A 24,211-nucleotide genomic window follows, 5' to 3' on the forward strand; every position below is an offset into this window, starting at 1 on the left:
TACCTCTGAAACCTTTTTTGCTAATTGGTATACTTTTATCGCTTTCAGAATTTCGTGCATGAAACTCAAGACATCTATGGGATTCTTCGGCCAACGATTTTATTCCTTTCTTGAGATTCAAGTGTCACGTTACATATAGTAACATGCAATCGCAAGTAATATAGCTGTCAGTATAAAGGATCGCTATATATAAAATTTTTATGCTATATCATTCACAATACTTTAAAAAACACAAGAAAAATTAAATAGAGATGTCATTTTTTAAGCCATCGCATTGTTTAACTTAGAAAATTTACAACAAAAGTAAGGGGGAGGGGGGGGGGGGGGGGTGATGAGTGTTAAAAAAAAGTGTACAATTCAAAATATATGAGGAATAAGGATTTTAATGATGTGTGCTTGAAAAATACATCTAATTACGATACTCTGTTTTGCTTTTGCATTTTTTTTATACAATTATGACAATAAGTTTAGAACTTAGGATCTTGTCCAAATTTTTCCAACTCTCACCACTGAAATCGATCCTAATGGGTATTTTATTTTTTATATCTGCGTTTTTTTATATAAAAAAAAAATCATTGATGTTTCCTTTTTAAAGTCGGCAATAACAATTAACAGGTTTTTCTCGGTCTCGGCCTCTTAGCATATATAAATCAGCCCCGTAATTTTGTTGGTGTCATTTACCTATACAATGAATGAGAGTATGAGACGGGCCTTAACTTACCTAAATGATGAATAATACGGGTCTTACCTATGTCTTAGACTTAGTTCTTAATCTTCTAGTTGACAAATTTGTGATTAGCAAGGGGAAGATGGAATTTACACCACCATTTTTTTCTTCGCTTATATTCTTTATAGAAATTAGTTTTTTCATATGTTTATATCTTTAATACTTTAAAAAAATCATCACAAAAGCTAGCTTCCGTAATGTACAAAAAATTATATTATAGGAAGTAATCTTCATAAAATTTGCAAAAAAAAAAATAGAGGATGTGAAGCTGAGAGGAAAGAGCAATATTTTGGGAAATATAAAATAAACTTAAAAAGAAAGTGGAGAGTGTAAAGAGAAAAAAAGGAGTGTGAATAGCATCAGCCTTGTACGAAAAACCGGGTTAGAATAGTTGGTCCATTGCACATGCCACGTGTCCATATAGTACTAGGTCAATTGGAACATATTAATTTTGCTTAGGCCTAAGGGCTTTGCCAATGGGACATATGCAAATTCTACAAGGCCTTTACATTTGAACACACCACAAAATTTTCTATACATTCAAATTTTGGAGTCCATTTGCTTATGTGATATATATTTTTAGAACTTATAATGTTTAACTTCTAAAAACATTAAAAAAAGTCAAAATAAATTTATATAAAAATCATAAATATTTTTAAACATATATTTTAATTTATAAACCTAAAACAAAAATGGAATAGAATAATGATATATAATGACTCATATATAAAAAACTTTATTAACACACTATTTCTTTGTTTATTAATTTTTTTCTATTACATCATATTTATCATACATTTTTTTTCTCACTCTAGATATCAATTAGCACTCAAGTTTCTATGAATTATTTTGGAATGAAGTGTTTGACACTAATTGTGGTCTTTACTCTTTATAGTGACCATGTCAGCAGTAAAGGTTTCTTATGGTTCCAGCTTAGCCACCACGATAAGGCTGATGTTTTCCTTGTTTACCTTGTTTTCGTTTGCTTACCCGTGTTAGCACAAAAACTTATACTAATAATAATTGCATGTAATGCATATGTTCAATCTCAATTGTATATTGTCTTTAAACGTGTCCATTTTAATGACCCCGCAAAATATTTACGCAGGTTAAAAATGTATCTTTTAGGGAAAAAGGCCAATGTGTGTAATCAAGAATTTTTGTTTTAAGAACAAGGTAGCATGCTAGTATTAAATAATAATAAGTTCAACTACCTACTTTCAAATTCAATTCATGTTTTATCACACCTATATTTGTCTGCTTTCTCTAAATACACTTATGAAGGCTTTTAAGATAAATTTGTAGTACAATTTGTAGCTCTAATATTGAAAGCATCGTGCAGACAAGAAGTCTTATAATGGGCAGCAGAAAAAATGGAAAAAATAACACCAAAGAGTGATTAAAAATGGCTCAAAAGACAACAAGCCACCTTGCCTAACATTTGACATGTTAGAATACCAAAATTTCTGTGTCTGACCAGTGCCATGATTTTCACCCTCGGTTGATTTCCTTTTGCTGCTCATATTATTGATTCTTTAAGGAATCCTAATGTAAATATACCGTCACTTCAAACTGTTTAAAGTGCCAAAATGGTCTAAAGTGGCAAGACCTTTAATGAAAGATGGATAATGTCAGAAAGACGGAATAAAAACATGTAACAAGAAGCAAGTTGAATGTCTCCATGACTTAAATGTGTGCATTTGGTTGGTGCAGATTTTTTTTCTCTTCGTTGGGTGTATAAGGGTAATCTCATGTCAGTTTTGTATCTACTAAGATTACTCTGTGATTGAACGATTTTAAGCGCACAAATAATCCTGGCGTTGCTTTAGTGCATTTAAGAGAAGAAATTTTTCCGTGTAATGAGTCCTGAAATATAAGTGCTATATACTATATGGAATACGTCAACCCTAAATTTTATAATACTTTAGAAAAAGTGGTAAATGATTTTCATTTCATTTTGAATAAGTGCATAGATTCAAAGAGGTATACGCTCAAACAATAGGATACTAGCATGAAACCAAATATTGTGTAATATGTACTTCAGGAACAGAGTATATGCCTGAGTTTCCCTCTTTATAACTAAAATTTTGATGGAAAGAGTATACAATTATAGATATAGCAAAATCCTAGCCTTATAATATAACAATTGCCTTAGATTCCACCCATTATAGGCCAAAGTTATCACCATAATTCAGCAAACCAACTAATTTGACCAAACCTAAAAAATCATATATACATGGTGATTCTCATCCCACAATGGATCACATTATTAATAACATCAGTTTCTTAGAGAAGTATTATATTTTTTTTTCACCAAAAGAAAAACCACATAGCAATCAATAGAAACTCAACTTAGAAAATAATGACAGGGGCAACCAGATGTCCAGATCCTTTTTCCAATCCCTGGCTTTGATGCTTTAGACTACAATTTTGAATTGATGACAACCACTTACAATACTATATTTCCATAAGACCTCATAGAGGTAGCACAGAGAAGAGAAAAGAGAAGAAAAGAAAATGGCTACTAATCCCGTTAAGATCATTAAATAATAGAGTCGGTATATTATTAAGTTGAAAAAAAATGTTTTTAGTCATGGTTGGAAATATGTTTCATGGAAGTTTCCATGATGACCATGGCACTGAGTGTTAACACGTTTAGCGGTTGGACTTCTGAGTTTTCATCATAGATTGAATTACCACTTTATTTTTCTCTATTTCAGATTTGGTCCATTGTCATTTATTCTTTCCAAAAGCATGTATTGTTAAGTGGTTTTTTATTGTAGATATTTGATCAACTCACTTCTCATTTATTTAATTGAACATATCCTTAATCTATTTTACTTAGCACTACTGCAAGTTAGTTTTATTAAAAGCCATCCTTAAAGAATTACTGTTATATTAGAAGTCCAGAAAAGTCAAATCCTCAAAGTTCCCAATTCTAACAAGTAGAAGGGTTTCTGATAATCTATAAAACAAGACTGCTAGTCTATAAATATAATTGAATTATCGTCTATTTAATATCTTCAGCATATAGAATGGCAGCTATTTTTTTACAGTTAAAATGATTCCATATGGTTATCTGCCTTGCATCTCAGCAAGAGTTACATGGTTGTTGGAGTTACACTAATTTTCCTGAGAAGAAGAATCTAAACTAGATGAACTTTGCTTCTGAACAAATCCAACTTGCCTAGGATGAAGGAGATGGGAAATCTCACTATTAAGCATCGAAAGTACAGTAGTCATAGTTGGCCTAGTTTTTGCAACTTCTTGCACGCATAGAAAAGCTATGTGAATGCACCTCAAAATATGACTATCTGATCCTGAAGCTGATATTTCTGGATCAACCAAGTACCTAATATTGTCTTCGTTCCATAGATTCCACGCCTAAGTTACAGCAGCATAGAACATGTGTGAAAATGAATGGAAGTATTAGCAACAAAAAAGGGATAGGTAAATAAGAAGGTTCAGTGGTAGGAAGAGACTTACATATCCTATAAGGCTGAGAGACTGGTCATCATTACGAAAACTAGTGTTTCTTTTTCCACTAATAATCTCCAATAACAAAACACCCAAGCTATAGACATCTGATTTCTCAGAAAACAGTCCTTCCATTGCATGTTCCGGGGACATGTAGCCACTGTATTTATTTAGATCACATAAGAGTTAATTCTCAAAGCAAAAAATATGCTGATAATGGCAAGTACTATTAGGCATACTTACTATGTGCCAACAACTCTTTTGGTATTAACTTCATCCTCGCCTTTATATATTCTAGCCAAACCAAAATCCGATATTTTTGGATTCATCTCTGCATCTAGCAAGACATTGCTTGCCTTCAAATCTCTACGTATAATTTTTAATCTAGAATTTCTATGAAGATAGAGTAAGCCACGAGCAACTCCTTCAATCATATTAAAACGTTTTGTCCAGTCTAGCAGTTTATGCCGGAGTGGATCTGAAAAGAAAAAGAACAAGAATTTTTTTTAGCCAGAATGATATGCTAGCTTACAGGAACTGAATAAATTGGAATCAAAATAAACTGTTCATTTTTCATTTTACTAATGTTGAGTGACCTGAATGTATAGAAGGTGAAATACATAGATGTATAAACTAACCAAAGATGAATGCGTCTAAACTTTTATTTGGCATGAACTCATAGATGAGCATCTTTTCATCTCCTTCAACACAGCAGCCGAGAAGTTTGACAAGATTGCAATGTTGAAGCTTAGAAATGACCACCACTTCATTCATAAACTCGTATACCAACATATTTTCCTCCTGTTCAATACAGCAACCAAGAAGTCTGACAAGATTGCGATGTTGAAGCTTTGAAATCACTAATACCTCATTCATACATTCTTCTAAACCTTGTCCTGAGGTTTTTGAAAGTCTTTTCAATGCTATTTCGTGTCCATCTTTCAATTGTCCCTGGTACACAAATCAAACAACTTAGATTTGCACTAATTGACTAATAGTACTTAATACAAAAAAGAACATACCAAGTTCTGATTCTGAAGGTGGCACACGAATGTAAAGATCAACCCCTCCACTAGAAAATTTCTGTATGTCAATCAAGTTTCCATTCCAAACCATGCATCCAATGCCACTGTCATACGCGTAGACCACGCAAGAGCAATTCTCCAAATACTGTGCTCTGCATTCATCTTCCAAACAATCTAACCTTTGTACAAAGTCTGGCACTTTCATATTCTCAAGCCTCAAAAACCCATCTTTGCAGACTTCACTTCCATTTATGTGTTCACCACATTGTAGTGGCTCACTCCTCACACACCCACTAGTTCATTTTTTTCTATTCCACTCCTCTACATTTTTAGGATTATATCCACTCAAACAGATGCATATTGGTGAAGTCTGCCAATTACAGCTTCCAAATGCCCCACAATGACCATAACGACCACATGAGCTTCCTTGCAACACCTCCTTCCACACTAACATTCGGTCCCTCCACCATGTGATAGTAGGGTGACCCTATGGATTCAATGTCATGACAGCAAAGTAAGATTGACTTGGCAAATTATAAGAAAGATAAACAGTTTCATCATCTTCGTCATTCATCATACTCCATCCATATAGATAACCACGTGACATCTGGGGCGAGCCAATAAAAATCTGACGATTCCGTGGACCAGTCCGATAAGTCGCGTTTCATTAACCCAGTAAAACACTTCTGGAATGTTGGGGCGTTCAAGACTAGCAGAGTAGTACCCAAGAGAAGGATCGGAGGGACTTCTCCATGATGTTATGCGTACTTTCTCACATGTTTTTTTTTAATACTAAGTTTCAACTTTGGCACAAGAGCATCACAAGGATGTTGGAAACTCTCCCATATACTTTCTCCCGTGGCATCATCTAGCAGGACTAGATTTCCAGTTTCTAAAAGTTTTGCAGTTGAATTTGTTGCAATATGTGCCACATTTGATGACCAAACAACCCTTTTGTTGCTATCTAAAACCACAAGATTGTCATTCTCATAAATTTGAATAATTCCAGAAGAGCTCTTCTTTAGTGGCTGGTTTCTGTTAGCTACCCATATGACATTGGACTCAAAGAGATAATTGACCTGATGTAATGGTATCGTTGCCAGAACTCAAGCAGAGACCAAAGCAGCAAACTATGAACACAGCAAGTATGAGACTTGTGAAATCCATAATCCTGGGAAGTGTTTTTGTTTGGTAGAACTATGTGGAATGCTGATTCGGTAAACCATCGAATTATATGTTTGATAGCGGTTAATTATGATTATATTTTAAGATTAAATTACATAGAAATTTATAAATTTTTTCTTATAATTCTTTTTTAATAAATAATTGTTAAATTAATATCTTTTAAGTTTTTGTAAAAAAAATATTAAAAATATGAATTTATGATGCTCGGTGAGTAAAATAAAGCAAAAAAAAATAATTAAGAAAAACAAGCTAATTAAGAAAAAAAGACTAAATAATGAAACCAAACTAATTAAAAAAACAGACTAGATTATAAAATAGTAAACTAATTTAGAAAAGTAAAGATGGACTTAGCGTGAGAAGTCTACTTAACTAATATTAATATAAAAGAAGAAGAGACATCTCTATGTAATTTACTATTTTAGGTCTCGAAAGGGATTCGAGAGAGAAATAAATAAATTAGGTTTTCTTTATGCGGGGGAGTAAAGTTAGAATAAACTAATAGATGCATGTGTAATTGGAATAATTATAAACTATTGACATTATATCAAAGAGTAATTCTGATAGTCTAAGTTTCGAACATTCTCCTCCTCTGAATTTAACTTATATAATAATTTATTTTTCTTTTCCTTTCTGTTCTTTTTATTAATTAATTTAAATTTTTGCTTAATTTTTTCTCTTGTTTGATTTAATTTTTTTTGTCACTTTAAACAATTGTTTTCTCCTAACCTTTTCAAAATAATTTTTTTAACTTCTTTAATTAATAAAATATTCATTTATCTAAGTACAAATAAAGTCTTTATGGATCCAACACTCAAATTTTTGTTTTAATTTTATTACTTGAAACGAATTAGTGTACTTGTCTATCCATCAACAATGTCGAGATCCAATCTTTTGACAATGTTCCAATTAGTTGAGGCACACTAACAAAGTAGTACAACTTTTAAAGGTATTTATTAAGGATGAAAACATATTTTAGTCTAAGCTTTTATAAGTATTAAGTAAGTTTGAGAGTTATGAGGATAGACTCTGATTTTTTTTTTTCTTTTTATCCATAACATTGGTATGAAGTATATTTTAGTTTTGATAATAATTAATCTTAGTCGAAGAACCTAATTAATCATCTTTAATGATTTTTTTTCCTTCCAATCAATTTTTCCATCCATGAGACAAATTTGAACTCTACATTTTTCTTGAAGAAACCGAACAGGTATTACTTGGACTAACAACTTATTAATTTTAAATTATGAAGCTTTTAAAAATCCAACTTACATTATAAAAATAAAAAATTTACAAAGTTATTTAAAAGTATGATAATTTTAAAGATAAGCAACTCTATTTTTGTGTTAAGAAAACCCGGTAAAAATATCCAAAAGTTATTTGAATAGTGGAAGATGAAAAATATTTACCTGTTGATAGAAGATTTTCAAATTTATAGGACAATGCGACATTCACATTATCAATCTATTAATTCATGTTTGTTTATCCTACTGAATGGTTAACTTATAGGACAATGCAGATATATTTTGTTCTTAATTTAACATTATTAGCTTATTTTTAGTATTTTTTTTAAAAAAATATTGAAAGCTAAACATAGCATCGTTAACTATGATATTATTTTTATATAAAAAAAAAAGTTGAAAGTTCACGGTATGAGTGTGATTTTTCTTTATAATAATTCACATAATGAATTAACTGAAGTAGATCCTTAATAAGTTGGTATTACGAGGAGCAGGTGCACTTTAAATGTACTGGCAACTCTTGAATCATCTTTCTAGTGATCCAGGACAAAAGACAGCGATCGTAGTTGAGTAAAATTAAATGTAGATGTTAATATCTTCTGAACTCGTCAACCATCTCACTGCTCATCCACGGCAAAAGACAGTGATCGTAGTTGACTATACTTATTTAATATTTACTGCAGATAAATTTGGTGCATATATTATTGCCCCACTTTGTCTGCATTTTATATTTGAAATATTTTATAAGAATATTTTTAAAAATATCTGAAAGTTATATGTATAAATTAAAGGTATTGTTGACAAATGTCCTAAGAGTTAGAGTTTTGGTTAAGAAATTGAAAAAGAAAATATTTTATTAAAAATCATGTAAGAATACATTCAAACACGTCTTAGTTAAACATTTTTTATTTTAGCATTTGCTTAAGTCTAATGATTATATATTACTGTGTCAATCAGTTAAAAATTATTATTATTGTTATAACTTTTAAAATATTTTATTTACAAATTGGTGCAAAAAGAGCCCCTCGTTATGTATGATAAATTTTGGAGTCCCTGACAATGTATACGAAATATTTGTTTCAAAATTACAAAAGTATGGGAATATGAATAAGCCTATTAAACTTCATTACCAACTTTTCTTTTTCTAGACTTTTATTGGTATGACATTATCTTTTTGAGCTCACAATTTTTCAACTTAAATAGTAAAGGAAGGCAATAAAACATTTGTGCGGTATTCAGCCAAAGCCCACATTGGAAAAATATTTCTATAGAATGAGTAATGAACCAAGCAATTTCTCAAGTATACTCCAAGAGTTTCCTGCCATAAATAAGTCACAAACAAGAATTAAAAATGAAACTTAATTCTAGTTTATCTATTTCAAATAAAAAAGAAAACATAACAAGAATTATTATAACATAAGAATTAATTTGGACAATGTTATTTCGCACACTAGTCTTTCTTCTCTTTTAATTTCCTCCTTAATGTAAGATATGTTGTAAAACCGGCATTATTCCTTAAAATTTGTATTTGACACTATGTGTAAGTATGTATGTAAATATACATATAAACCTAATTCGATTTTAGTTCTAGCTCCTATTCAGTGATGGCATGGTTAACAATTGTTGGAATATAGAACTAATGTTTCCTAAATAACATAGACTAAAATAATATATATATATATATATATATATATATATATATATATATATATATATATATAAAAGGTTTATGAATTTATAGGAACTAAAATTGAAAAAAAAAGTATATGATGGATGCTAAATTAAATTTTAATTATGGCTCTCTCCTAGTCACAAAGTTTTGGGATTTTAGTATACAGTGTTGGCTTGTATATGTATTTAATATATAACTAAATAATTAATTCTTAGTATTATGACCTGAGCATATACATTAACATAGTCATACTATCAAATTCAAAAGATTGAGATTTAAGAGGTACTTGTTGGGGCCAATCGCCATCTTCTAACTGAGAATTAATGAGTAACTTTGCTGCATGATGAAGGGGAGTTGGATCTCTCTCAGCCTATAAGCAAAATTTAGAAAAGGATAAAGAAAAACATTAATTTATATAACATTTATTTTGGATATAGTAATAGTAATACATAAACAAGTTGAAATCCAAGATACAAGGAAATGGACATGTAGTCTCTCGCGCATGTGCACATCAAAAGAATACCTGCTCAGCATGAATTAGAGCCATTAGAGCCCATGATGTTTGTACAACATTTGATCGACTTCCTTCAAGAGGTACGTACATCTTCATTATACACATTCATTCATTAAGACATTGTTAATAATATTACTCATAATTAACATTAAAGTTGAAGGAAAACTATACCATAAATGATTATTTAATTACAAACCTTCCTTGGGCAAGAAAGATAACTCTCTCCCCACCCACCGTCCTTATTTTGTATTTTGAGTAGAAATTTCACAGCTTTACGAATAGTAACACAATTTGTGTAAGTCTTGCCAGCAGCAACTAGACCTCCAAGTGCAAACCAAGAGCTGTAAGTGAAACAAACTGCCCAATTCCCATACCAAGAACCATTCTCTAATTGTGTATCTTCAATGAATGTTACTGCTTTAGCAATGAAGTTCTCTATCTCTTCCTTTCTATGCTCTGGGTAAAGCTTTTTGAACAACACTAAAACCTGAATTGCTGATGCAGTGCATTCAAGATATTCGTGCTCAACTACTATGTCAGCAAAAAATTCCGTAGGATTGAGTAGCTAGAAATTAACAACAAAGTTAATTAATCCATTAAATTAGGTGACAAAAGATTTTTGTTAATAATGAATTTATAGACATTGCAACATTAATTAATGTAACACTTACTTCCAACCATTTATAAGCTCCTGCGGGCTCCCACGCAGTCATACCTCCATTTTTACTCTATATTAATTAAAATAGAAGTTGTGTAAAAAAGAATTGTATACAAGAAATTTAAATATTAAGTAAACTTTGATAAAATAAAGAAAAAAAATTATTGAAGATTTTAAAGTACAAAAAAAGATATGCATAATTAAAAAATTTAAATTGAAAAAAATCTAAGAATGATACTAAAAAAATTAAATATTCGATCTAAATATATTCTATTCTAATTTAATATATTGAAGTATAGTAACTAAGATTTGGAGGAGAAAGAAGTTTTAAAATAAATTAATTTAAAAGTTTGTCGTATTAAAGTTTAGGAAAATGTTTGGTATGTGGGCATCCAATATGTTATTCAACATCTAGAGATAGGAAAAAAGAGATTGAGAAAAATGAGAGGTGTAAATAATGAATGGTTGATGTATTATTACTCTAAAATTTAAGGAGTGAAAAATAAATGAAAAAAAGGAAGTCTTAACATAAAAAGAACAGTTACAAAAGAAATTTAAGAGTTTTATAATAAAACACAAATGAGATGACATGTCCTGTAGAAAGCAAAAAGTATAACAAGAAATAATCTTATTCTAATAATAAATATGCTATTTATTTTAATTATGTAGGGATGGATAACTAGTGTGCACAGTGTAACCCTTTATTTTCCATTTCCATAGAACACAATAAGGGTGATATAAACAAAATTAAAAAACAATTAAACAGAGGGACAATTGATTACCTAATTAATCAATTAAAAGCAAGTCACATAAATTTAATAAAGCTCACCTGAAGTGACAGTATCAAATTGATTGAATCATGTAACTTTTCAAGTTCCATTTTTTCTCCCACAATATCTTGTGGCAGCACTGATAAAAGTAGACAACACTGAAACAGAATAATTAATTAGTTAGATTTGATATATATAGAAAGAGTTAAGACTCATTTTTTTAAACCATATGAAATTTTATGATCAGTTGACAATGTAAAAAATATTTAAGCAACAATGCATACCAATTAAATCCATATGAAGTTTTTTAAAAAAATTAAAATGTATGTGGCCTAAGAAGTCACTTGCCTTCAAACATTCTGCAGTGGTATCAGAAACTTGCCATGCATGATCTCTATCGGCAAGGGTCCATGAGCCTTTACAAATGTGACGATACATACTCTTAAAATCTCCCGAAGGATTTTCTCTTACCTATAAAAATTAAAAGGTCAAATTATTTTTGTTATATAAAACTAACACGTATATTGTTTTTTATCTATTGAACATTAATTAAAAATTCATTTCCTAATTTAAATAGTTGCGGTTGTATTGGTTGTAGTTAACCTATAAGTAATTCTTGTTAAAAAAAAGTTAGCATGTAATTAGTTACTTAAACTTCATTATTTGATTGGTTAAGTCATTATATAAATAAGAATTATGGTCCAAAATAATTTGTTAGGTGAATTGTACAATCCGAATGAAGTTAATTAGTTCACATAAAGTTTTCTTCCTTAACTTGGGAAGGAGAATTTTGATTTTATCGCATACTTATAGTGAAACTTAAATTGACCTGAGATTTCTTGATGAAATCGTGAGCTTTTGCAATTGTAGGTCCAAAATCATCTATAAGGTTAGTAGCAAGTAAAGCTTGAACAATGAAACCAGCATCCCATGATTGAGTACCAATACCCTGCATTGTAGACAAATGCATTAATTAACTTATCTTACAATTTATATTTTTTTACAAAGTGCTTTAGAAATTATAATAATATGTTATTAATTATTTTGTATTCAAATATGACAATGCCTTTACTAGTAAAATAGACAATCCAATATATATACCTGCATGGTCATTCCATCTTCAGAAACCCATAAATAATCTGGGATCCTTGCAAGATGCTTCTTGAAAGCATCTCCATTTGGATCTTCTACCCAACAAGCAAGCATACATAGAACCTAGAAAATGCGAACATGATAATGTTGTATTTGAATGAATTTCCTTTATAGAGAAAAACTAAAAAATTTATCATTCAAATTGGTGCATGCTAGAAAGTAATATATGTTTTAATATTATGATGACTACCTTTTCCACACACCCGATGGCAATATACCGACTATTTTCGTCTTCATAATGAATATGTTTCATTGTTACTTGAAGTGCCTTTTCTCTAACCAACTTGTTGAAAGGCCAACAATTTAGAAGAGGCTCGGTGAATACATACAAACTATCCCATAATAGATCTTGTATCCAATGATGGGGATAGTAAAGATCTTCCTGTAAAGTATAAAATGAATAAATATCATTTTTATCATAAAAAAATTACATATATATGTGAATTTTAATTAATAAAAAATTTATTCAAATGCATTCTTATAATGAAAAATGTGGTTCTCATTTTTTAAAAATTATTTATGTTGACATATTTTCTTTATAATATTAAATACGTTTTTCCTTTTTAATCTATTTTTTAAATATTTAACTTGAACTAATTATGTGCATTTTATATAATTTCAATTATATTTTTTAGATATTCTTATTTTTATATTTCCCTAAAATTAAAAGTATATAAACAATGCACATTACATTTAATAGTTAATAATTGAGTATCTCTTACATTTGCACATTTATGACGTGCTTTCTTCCAACTATTTTCATCATAAGGTTGAATAAAAAGTTCTTCTCTCAAATTTGCAACTAACGGTGTGATTGGACCCGTAAATTTCTTCCCATACAAATAAGACATGGGCATGTATACCAACCGACAATAACACCACATTTTACCTGCATTATTTAAGGTGAATATGAGATGCGCGCAATAAATATTTAATTTAATGATTATATATTTTATATTAACTAATTCATTATGTATAATTGAATTAGTTAATATATATATATATATATATATATATATATATATATATATATATATATATATATATATATATATATATTCCACAAATTAAGAGTAACAAATCAAAGTTATTTAATTTAACCCGGATGCATAGGGAGAAAAGAAGGAAGGATCCAAAATTCAGGCGGCATTGGGTTGCTTCCACACCAATCAACTATACCAAGTACCTGCAAGTATAAGATTATTCAAATTAGTAATATACATAAATATATTTGTGTATTTAAATGTCAGGAAAAAAAAATATGTATACCGAAAGCCAAAATTTCCCCCATGAAGGTATATGTGTTACACCACCATGATCATGAATCCACTTTCTTGCTTTAGCACAAGCATTGTTATGACCTCCATTAGGTCCTTCTCCAAGAATTCGCATGCATATATAATTGAGTGTAGTGCAAAACATGATACTGTGACCTTCTATGTGTAGTCCCCAACCTCCATCTTTGTTCTTCAAGTGTTTACCAATTAATATTAGATGCTCATTGCCATGGGAAAAAAATCAGATTTAATGGCTATGGGAAACACTGAAAAAGTTTTATATAACTTAAACATACAATAATTTTAAAAAAAAAAGGTATAAATAACATTATATATAGTTATATTGTCTTTTTTCAGATCATGATCAATTTGGTATATATATTGAAATTATTTAATAAGTATACCTGGTGGTAATATATGTAACGAAGAATCTCTTTACGATACTCTTCTGAAAATATAGAATCAATATGTCCTGTAATATATAAACAAATGACCTGCAATATTTTAAACACGTGGAGGAGTAATGTTATATAGATAATCTTATGAATTCCAAATTGCAAATATAGTTCTTTTGAATTAGTATAATTGATTAACTTGCATAACATAAATTATAAATTTGAGTTTTTTTTATATATAAGAATCAAAGATAGATATGAAGAGTTTATAATAACTCACACCTTACTCAATTGAGTTAGAATTTCTTGATTAAAATGTGCAAGTTTTATTTCCTGTAATGAAATTCATCCTTTTTAATTCCTATTTTGTTATCATCCATTTTCCTTTCCTTATTGTATTGTGCCTTCTTTTTCTTTCTCTCTCTATAGTGCTTACAATACATCTTAGGAGATTTTATAGTTTCGTGATTATTTATAAAATTAGGTACTTATGCTAAAATATTATGGAAAATAATTTGTATTCGTACATAGTTGATAGTATTTAGAATTTCTTTTTCAGTTTCATAAATAATTAAATAAAATTTATAAAATTGAAATTTCTATGTTTATTTCCTAATATTAAAGGTCCAATATATGACTTGAAAAGATTAATTGAAATATTTTATATTAATGAGTAAGCATGTATTATTATTTTGTTCATTCTAGCAATTTTAATATTAATTTAGTTCACAATCATTAATAATATGTCTTTGTTCATCCAAAAAATTGACACTAATTTTATAAATAAAAAAATTTAAATTAATCCATCAATCATCCATACAAAACAATTAATAGTGTATTTCTTTAGTTATAGAGGGAAAAAAGTCAATTTACTCTTTCAAACTCATGTTCATCATACAAAATTATGGTATTGAATGTCATTTACCGGTTGACATATTAAATTAATAACAATGTTGAAAAAAATACGTATTTAATCTTTAAATTGTGATAATAATAATTATCTAATATTTTTATTTTTAAATTACAAGGATGTTATTGTTTTAATATTTATAAGACAATTTTGTTGGTGTTTAGATTTTGGTAAATTAGCGACTGAATTTTTCTAGTAGCTATTCTTTTTGGACATTCAGCAATTGATTTGATAATCAGTCGCTAATTTTAAAGTCTTCAGGGACAAAATTATTTAGTATGTGAAGCACTTCCAATAATGTTTTTGCAACCGACGTGAATGATCGCAAATTATACATCATAACCGTTGCAACATTAGTCACTGGGCATCAATATAAAAATAGTCACTTTGAGACAGAATTAGCGACTGAAAATTCTACTACTACTGTGATCGGTCACTAATATAGTCGCTATATATGAACATCTTTGACTTCAGAGGTTGATTAGGTCGCTAGACTGGAACTTTTCGGTCGCTAAATTTGGTGACTATTTCTATTTTTTCTAGTAGTGTACTTGTTATTAATTAAAATATTTAAAAAATTCTTATATTTTTATCTTAAAAATAATTACATTAAAAAACAATATTATTAATTATTTTTTACAAATATGAATTTATTCTTTATTAATTGAAAGAATTTAAATTTCATGCATAATCGTTATAATGACTTATATTAGATAATATATGTTTTGAACCTTCTAAAATTTTGGAAGCTCAACTTTAGTCTCTCTTTAAAAAAATATTGTATATTTTTCCATCCTTCTAATTTTAAAATGCACACTATATTTTGTCATCAAAGTGGTTTAGACAACATTTTATAAAAGGAGAGAAAGTTATTTAGATAACACTTAAGGACTGAAAGTGACACATTTCAAAATTAGAGAGACAAAAAATGAACAAAAGTTTTATAGCAACTAAAGTTGAACTTCAAAAATTTTAAAAGAACCAAAATCCACTTCTATATTATCAATGATAAGAAATTATCTTAGTTGTGACATTAGTTATTACAAAATTCAATAACTTAGGTTATGTTCAATAAAATTAACTGCTAACTAGAAGTTGAAAGTTGTTAAACTAGTTTATTGAATTATAAGTGTTTGATAAAATTATATATTGAAGTAAGTAAAAAATATAAAATGACAAAAATAGACATATTTATATGATATTTTTATATAAATTTTAATTTTATTTTATGGATACAAATATATTTTGAGGTGTTATAATTTTAGATCTTAATTAATTTTAAACTATTATAACTTTTTGTTTATAGATAAATTATTTTAAATAAATTTTTAGTTTCAATTATTATATATTCTTCATATAATGTATTCTACTATTAATCTTATAATATATTTTAAAATATTTTTAATCAAGTTTAAAATAAAATAAAAAAAATAAACTTAAATATACATTCTACATTTTTATATGTTAATTAGTGTAATAGGTAAAATGAATTGTCTAATATAAAGTTATTCCAAAAAATATTAGAAAAATAGAATAAACTTAACATTTATCATTGTCAATTTGTGAAGTATAATGTGAACCAGTGAAAAAAAAATAAAACTTTATTTTATTTAAAAAGGATAATAAGGAAAATTGATAAATACTAGCTAAGGACAAAAAAGGAATAAAAAAAGTTAAAAATTAACGTTTTGAATCATGATACTTCAAGAAATATTTCAAAAAATACTACTAGTTATTAAAAATAATTTTTTTACTAAGAAATTAAATAAGTTTTTTAGTTAGTAAAAAAACTAAAAATAACTTGTGAAACATCATCTTTATCATATATGATAAAATATGATTTCATAACCTTAGCACATTATAATTAAACTTAAGTGAAATCCCATGTGTTATAATAAAATTCTAGGGTAAATAATAATTATGGTATTTAAATATGTAAATCGGTAATAATTTAATTTTTGAAAGAACAAAAATTTCAATTTAATCATTGAATATGTAAAAAGTGTGACAATTACGTCATGTGTAATTAGTTATTGAATTTTATAACTTAATGTCAAATTGATTTTTAAATATTAAATAATAACAAAATGGTTCCACGAATTTAACAACAAAACGTTATTATCACACTTTTTATATTTTCAAATACTTAATTAGAATTTTCATTCTTTTAAAAATTAAATTATCAATTTACACATATAAGAACCAAAATGGTCTTTTATCATGAAAAAGTCCTCTTGTTGCAAAGCTCGGAAAATAAATTTTGCCCATCTATCATGCTAGAAACAAGCAAGAATTATTATCATATTTTATTTTTAGACTAAAATATATTTTTGATCCTTAATAAATATTTAAATTTTATATTCGTTCCCTAATAAATTTTTCTTTGTATTTGAGTCACTAATAAAACAACAATTTAGTTTTTTTTCCTTAACATTTTTTAATCTATGATCAGTTAACAGATTTTGTATTTACTTCATAATAAAAAAAATTAATTTGTTATTAGTCTTGTTTTCAAAGGGACTAATAACAAATGAAAAATACTTATTAAGAAACAAACATAGAATTTCTTAGTTACCAAAGACTAAAATAATTACAAGAATGAAAAAAAATTATTAAAAAGCAAACATAAGATTCAAATATTTATTAGAGATCATGAATATATTTTCTTCTTGTTTTTATATGCAAAAGTAAATTTATAAACGTATAATATTAAAAAAAAGAGTATAGTATTTACTGTCTTTATTTCCTTAGTTATGTACTATACATATGCATTATACGATGGCCAACGGTGAGAACATACAATTCAGTTTGGAATTATAATTTTTTTTCAATTTTTCAGACATTAAAAAATCTTTATTCAAAGTAAATTTAGAAACCAACACATTTAATCATCTTTAAGTGACTTTAATTTTAATTATTCACGAAAAATCGAATATTGAGAAAGTTTCACCCATTTGAAAACATAACGAGATTATGAAGCCATTCTAAATGAACATATTTATTGAGTAATTTCTAAGTCAAATAAATTACTAATTTAATTTTGTTACTGAATAAGTTGAACTTACCAACGGTGGAGTAAAAAAGAGGGAACCTCCAAGATGAGCAGGCCAATGACCATCACTAGTCTGTAGTGACGATAGGTAATGAGTGGCCCTCTTCATGGTGCTCCTAATTTTCTCGCATGTAATTTTCTCATCATCTTCTATCTTTACGCCACTTATTGTTTGTTTGAAATTATTTTCCCTCAAAATCTGTAGAAGCCCCAGAAACAAAAATAAAATAAAAGTTATATTGTTAAAGGAAGAAACAAACTTACCTACCAAAATCTTTACTTCTCGTTAGCAAGGTATCCAAAAACAAAAGCTTACACTTCTATATATTATCTATACATTTTTAATTATTTTTAGCTTTTATCTTGCTCAAGTATCATCACAATTTTACAATCTTTTTCCCCAACCACTCTTCGCCTCCCTCCCCTGCGCACAGGTGTAAATATTATATTCACACTTTAAAGAAAAAAATATTTCCCCCAATTACTTTTGAATGAGTTTTAAGAACTCAATTTTTTATTTTTTATATGCATAATATTTATTTTATAGATTTCTTTAACATCTTTCCTTTTTTGAAATAACACATAAGAATATTTATTTTCGTACTTTCTTAATGATAATATCACTCGATAAAATTGCAAATAAAATTTAGTCACAAATCATCTAAAGAATAATAATCATAGGAGTGAATCACCAAGTTAGTGTATGAAATTATAATGATTGATCATATTGGTCGCCAAAATTAATAAAATAGTAAAATAATCTCTAAAATTATAAATTATCAATCAATTTGAAATTGTAGTTATCATTTATCAACCAAACTAGTCTTTGGAATTTAAAAAGATGACAAAATTGTGCTTGAATTTGAAAATCATCAATTAATTTAATCTTGTTATTATTAGTTAGTATCATCTAACACTGTTACACAAGTGACATGTTAAACGTTTGAGTGATAGCTAACTAGGTACACATACATCATACACTCGTATGTGATTGTCACATCAATGAAAATAACCAACATATTAATGGAATAATAGTAAGTTTTTCCCAATCGTATGTCTTTGTTTTTTATTAGTTTTGCATTAGTATCTTAAAACAAAAGTACGAGGGACTAGATTTGAAAAATACTTTTTAGCCTAAATTTCAAATGGAGATAATTTTGTTATAAGAATAACAGGTACCTGAAACCGCCAAAGTCGATCACCACAAGCCTTGACCATGAAGCGATTTTCATAAAAGTTTTGACGAGCTGCTTCAATTTGAGCTCGTTCCTCAGCGGTACCTGCCTCAGAATCAAACTCCCATGTTTGCCTCCCCACAAAATTATTTGTGCTAAATATATAGGGATCATTCCCTCCATCTGCTATCTTTAACCTCCACATTTTTTTTCCTTTTTGGTGCACAATGCCAACAACCCCTCTTCAATTTAAGTACGTTTTAATCGGAAAATTTTGTCTTTGATCTTCTAAATGAATTTCTAGTTCAATGTAAAATGATAGCTGGTTGTTCCTGCATGATAAATATGTATAATCTAAGGGCTCATTTATTTTAAAGTTGAGTAGAATTATTTGAACCATTAAATGTAAGTAAGGGATGTGTGTCAAAATTAATAGTAGTCACAAAATTTATTTAAAACATATGTTTTTTATTAGAAAGTAGGAGGGGTTTTTTTTGGTTTACAATAAAACCAAAACATAATATAAAACTTCGAAATTGAAAGAAAGGAAGAGAATAATTGGGGCACTAAAGCAAAGGTTGTGGAGTTATTTTTATTTTTTTATAGACAAAGGTTGTGGAGTCATGCAAGACTTGGAAGACGTACGATGGCATTTTGGTAAAGAGATATTGCAATAATTATAAGTATGCTTTTAGACAGGCACATTAAACTCATATTCTTATAAGTATGCTTTTAAAAAATTATTCTATTCATAAAATAATTTCTTACAATATTTTCTGTTATATTTTTTTATCTCTTTATTATATTATTTGTATTATCTTACATTTTTCTTCTTCTTTTTCTCATGATTGTAAAAAAATTTATAAAAAATTATTGTATAAAAATAGTTTCTTCTTATAAAATAGAAACGAAGCCAATCAATATTCCTATCAGAAGTAGTTGCATCATTAAAATCCTTGTTTATGATGATTTTTGGTGTATATATATATATATATATATATATTTATTGTTGCCTGAAATATTTAAAATAAAAAGTTAATTTCTAACAGTAAAAAAATCATCACAAATTATAAATTCATTATTTCCCATCAAACCAACACTGTAGACAGGAGCTAAAAGACCATTCTTCAAAATTTAGAAATAAAAAAGACAAATTTAAATTTGTGAGACCAAAAGCAAAAATAACTGAAATTTAGAGAAAAAACACATATTTAAGCATTTCATATTATTCAAAAGAACCATGATAGTTCCTTTCTATTTTTTGTTCATTTGTTTTAAGTCCATTAACTTTGATCAAAACACAAGTCAGGTCAACAAAAGAAGATCTAAAAAATATCAAATATCATTGGAAAGAATCGAAAAGATAGTATTGAAATACAAGAAAAAGAAGGAGGATGAACCTGGTGGTCAGGTTGTTAAGGATTAATCTTGAACGATTCACTCTAACGTGCACAACACAGGTCCTCCACTCTTAAAATTTTGAAATTATAACCATTTGCTTCAGATTGATCTCATCTAGCTAAAGCAAACGCTTTGTCCTTTATACAATGAGATGAGTCCGTCTATGAACGGTATTCAACAAAATCGACGATAGCATGCATGCTTTCAACTATCAAATAAATGGCTTTAATTATTCCTATTTTTTAACTACATAATTGGAATTTTTGTCTTTTCGCTATGAAGTATTTTATAAGATTGGATCTTATGAAACATTTTATAAGCTTGGGTCCTAGGCCGACTGTAGAACTGATTTTAGAAGTTTTGTTAAAGCTCTTCACTCATTTTCAAAGATATTTCTACGAAAATGAAATAAAGTTTTTTTTTTTATCACAAGCTAGCTCAACGTGTATTTTCATTAGGGGTGGGTAAACGGACCCAGATCCATGGACTGACCCGCGGGGCCTGTGATCTGCGCGGGTTATGGACCAATTTTTTTAAACGGTCCATGATTATGTCATATTTTTGGGCCCGCTCCACTTAACTCACGAACTATGCCGATTTGGCCCGCAGGATTCGCGGATTGTTCGCAGTCCGCAATAGGTTTAATTTGTGTAACCCTAACACAATTATATTAGGTTTGATTTTCTCTTTTTCACTTTAAACTTTTCTTTTAAAATAACAGATAAAGAAATATATTAGATACGATAAATATTTAAAGATAAAAATAAAAGATTTAAATTAAAAGAGGATAAAGATAAAAAAGGATAAGATAAGAAAAATAGAAGATAATAGAAATAAAAGATTAAGATAAAAAAGATAAGTGATAACATGCTAAAAAAATTTCTTTTTAATATTTTCTCGATCTTTTTTTCTTTTAATCTATCATTTTCATATCTGTAGGCCATAAATAATAAAAATATCAATTCTTATTATTTAAGCTAAAAATAATTGTTAAATAAATATTTTAAAATATATTTTTATTATAAAAAATAACTCACATCATATTTAGCCGTTATCATTGTAGCACACTAAGAATACTTTTTCTCCTCAGTTTTTTCTCCACCACACAGTCACGCATGCGCGCAAGTCATACAACTCTTTCCCTTACTAGAAAAACAAAACGCGACTCACACTCATGCAGTCACGCAACATACCATAGCGGCATAGCTTCGGCCCACCACCGTGCCACGCAAAGTACATCTCTTCTCTCTCTAGAATTTGTTTTTATCCTATTTTTGTTGAGGCTGATTCATTATTGTTGTAATCTTAATTGTGGAGATGGAGAACACTCAAGCTACTTCAAATATAAAATCATTTGTTGTTGGAGATGTTTAAATTTCATATTTTAGATTTATTACTTGGATTTTCTTTTGTTAAGACATTATTTATTTTTATTGATGTAATTGACTAATGATTGAGATTTTATTTACATTTGTATTGAACTTAATTTGATTGTATTGTATTTTTATTAAGATTGAAATTCTTTTAAAACTAGACCCGTGGATCGATCCGTTTGACCCGGGGGATTCGCGGGACGGGGAAGAACCAATTTATTTGATCCGTGTAAGAAGTAGGACAGATAGACTCGGTCCGCTGCCAATGCAGGCGGACCTTAGGCGAGACGGGCCGGCCCGCTTACCCACCCCTAATCTTCATGAGTCACATAGCTAATGAGTCTTAAATTTTTGCTACTTGTACAACATTATTCTTTAATTTTTTTTTTATCACAAGCTAGCTCAACATGACATATCACACATATAAGTTGTGGCAGATCAAGAAATTATTTTCAGGACAAAAAAAAGTCTAATATTTTTTCAAACAAAATATTTATAAGCTTTATTAAAAATGATAATAAAAAATAAAAATAGTAAAACTTAAAAGGATAAGAGGAAGATTGAGAACAGAAGTGGAAAGAAAAAAATATCTACCTTATGTGGACGTTGGGCGTTGTGGTGGCGAAAGGGAGAAGGAGGGGAGGGTGAGGTCTCGGGGTGGGGAGAGGGAGAGGGAGAGGGAGGGGGAGGGAGAAAGTGAAGCGTGGGAGATGAAGAGGTTGAGAGGATGGAGGAGGAAAATGTGAAAAAAAAAAATTCAGTGGAAGAAGATATATAGTGAAGCGTGGAAGAGAAACAAGAGACAAGAGGAGTGTGAACATTGGGGAAGATTGAGTGGACAATAATTTGCAATGGACATCATTCAATTTGATGGGTAGTTGCTTGTCAATTGTCATAACTCATAATTAATAGGACAAAGTTTAGATTTTGATGTTATTCTTCAATGAGAATTGTCTTCCGTCAGAACTTGAATTTCTAATCTACAAAATAAGGTTTCCATTAAATTTTGAGAAAGTAATATTATTTAAATGTACTAGTGTCTGTCAAAGGATTAACGTGGAAAATAAATTGTCGATAACATTTAAAAAAAAAAATATGTACATTGTCAATGACATGAATTTTGTTGATATGATATTTTTATATCTATAGAATAAAAAATTAGAAAACATTAAACAGTACAGGTGGAAGTAGTTTGTGTAATCTGCAAGCTTTTCAACATCAAATAACAATAGCTCCTAGCAGAAGTAGTTGCATCATTAAAAAATTATTGTATAAAAATAATTTCTTCTTATAAAATAGAAACGAAGCCAATCAATATTCCTATCAGAAGTAGTTGCATCATTAAATCCTTGTTTATGATGATTTTTGGTACATATTTATTTATTTATTTATTGTTGCCCGAAATATTTAAAATAAAAAGTTGATTTCTAACAGTAAAAAAATCATCACAAATTATAAATTCATTATTTCCCATCAAACCAACACTGTAGACAGGAGCTAAAAGACCATTCTTCAAAATTTAGAAATAAAAAAGACAAATTTAAATTTGTGAGACCAAAAGCAAAAATAACTGAAATTTAGAGAACAAAACACATATTTAAGCATTTCATATTATTCAAAAGAACCATGATAGTTCCTTTCTATTTTTTGATGTTATTCTTCAATGAGAGTTGTCTTCCGTCAGAACTTGAATTTCTAATCTACAAAATAAGGTTTCCATTAAATTTTGACAAAGTAATATTATTTAAATGTACTAGTGTCTGTCAAAGGATTAACGTGGAAAATAAATTGTCGATAACATTTTTTTTTAAAAATATAAATTGTCAATGACATGAATTTTGTTGATATGATATTTTTATATCTATAGAATAAAAAATTAGAAAACATTAAACAGTACAGGTGGAAGTAGTTTGTGTAATATGCAAGCTTTTCAACATCAAATAACAATAGCTCCTAGCAGAAGTAGTTGCATCATTAAAAAATTATTGTATAAAAATAATTTCTTCTTATAAAATAGAAACGAAGCCAATCAATATTCCTATCAGAAGTAGTTGCATCATTAAATCCTTGTTTATGATGATTTTTGGTACATATTTATTTATTTATTTATTTATTGTTGCCCGAAATATTTAAAATAAAAAGTTGATTTCTAACAGTAAAAAAATCATCACAAATTATAAATTCATTATTTCCCATCAAACCAACACTGT

General features: G+C 28.4%; 1 protein-coding gene and 1 pseudogene across 8 annotated transcripts; both read right to left on the reverse strand.

Moving 5' to 3' along the window:
* Nucleotides 1-3,709: 3,709 nt before the first annotated feature.
* Nucleotides 3,710-6,335, reverse strand: LOC102666346 (G-type lectin S-receptor-like serine/threonine-protein kinase At1g11330; annotated as a pseudogene).
* Nucleotides 6,336-8,685: 2,350 nt separating this feature from the next.
* LOC100797878 (beta-amyrin synthase) lies at nt 8,686-22,765 on the reverse strand. 8 transcript variants are annotated; one of them, XM_041009897.1, is made up of 18 exons: nt 22,596-22,764; nt 20,628-20,746; nt 19,232-19,559; nt 18,066-18,251; nt 14,100-14,189; nt 13,688-13,885; nt 13,520-13,604; nt 13,141-13,307; nt 12,609-12,800; nt 12,368-12,481; nt 12,096-12,215; nt 11,615-11,737; nt 11,326-11,424; nt 10,510-10,566; nt 10,035-10,403; nt 9,848-9,928; nt 9,611-9,694; nt 8,686-8,970 (listed from the first exon to the last, which is right to left on the reverse strand). In XM_041009897.1, exons 3-18 carry the CDS (start codon nt 19,430-19,432, stop codon nt 8,848-8,850), a joined length of 2,289 nt encoding a protein of 762 aa, XP_040865831.1. In that variant the 5' UTR covers nt 19,433-19,559; nt 20,628-20,746; nt 22,596-22,764; the 3' UTR covers nt 8,686-8,847. The 8 variants fall into 8 exon arrangements, with proteins under 8 accessions (XP_040865831.1, XP_040865828.1, XP_040865830.1 ...); XM_041009894.1 differs by having other exon boundaries at nt 13,688-13,915; XM_041009896.1 differs by having other exon boundaries at nt 20,628-20,765.
* Nucleotides 22,766-24,211: the final 1,446 nt, after the last annotated feature.

Source organism: Glycine max, chromosome 15, assembly GCF_000004515.6.
Source record: "Glycine max cultivar Williams 82 chromosome 15, Glycine_max_v4.0, whole genome shotgun sequence".
Classification (NCBI taxonomy): Eukaryota; Viridiplantae; Streptophyta; class Magnoliopsida; order Fabales; family Fabaceae; genus Glycine; species Glycine max.

Coding starts and splice junctions, on each gene's coding strand:
- LOC100797878 (XM_041009892.1), bottom strand. CDS start 19,432: ATGTGGAGGTTAAAGATAGCAGATGGAGGGAATGATCCCTATATATTT. Junction 12,216..12,367: donor AAGATGGAATGACCATGCAG/GTATATATATTG, acceptor TCTACAATGCAG/GGTATTGGTACTCAATCATG. Junction 9,695..9,847: donor CTCTAATTCATGCTGAGCAG/GTATTCTTTTGA, acceptor TTTTGCTTATAG/GCTGAGAGAGATCCAACTCC.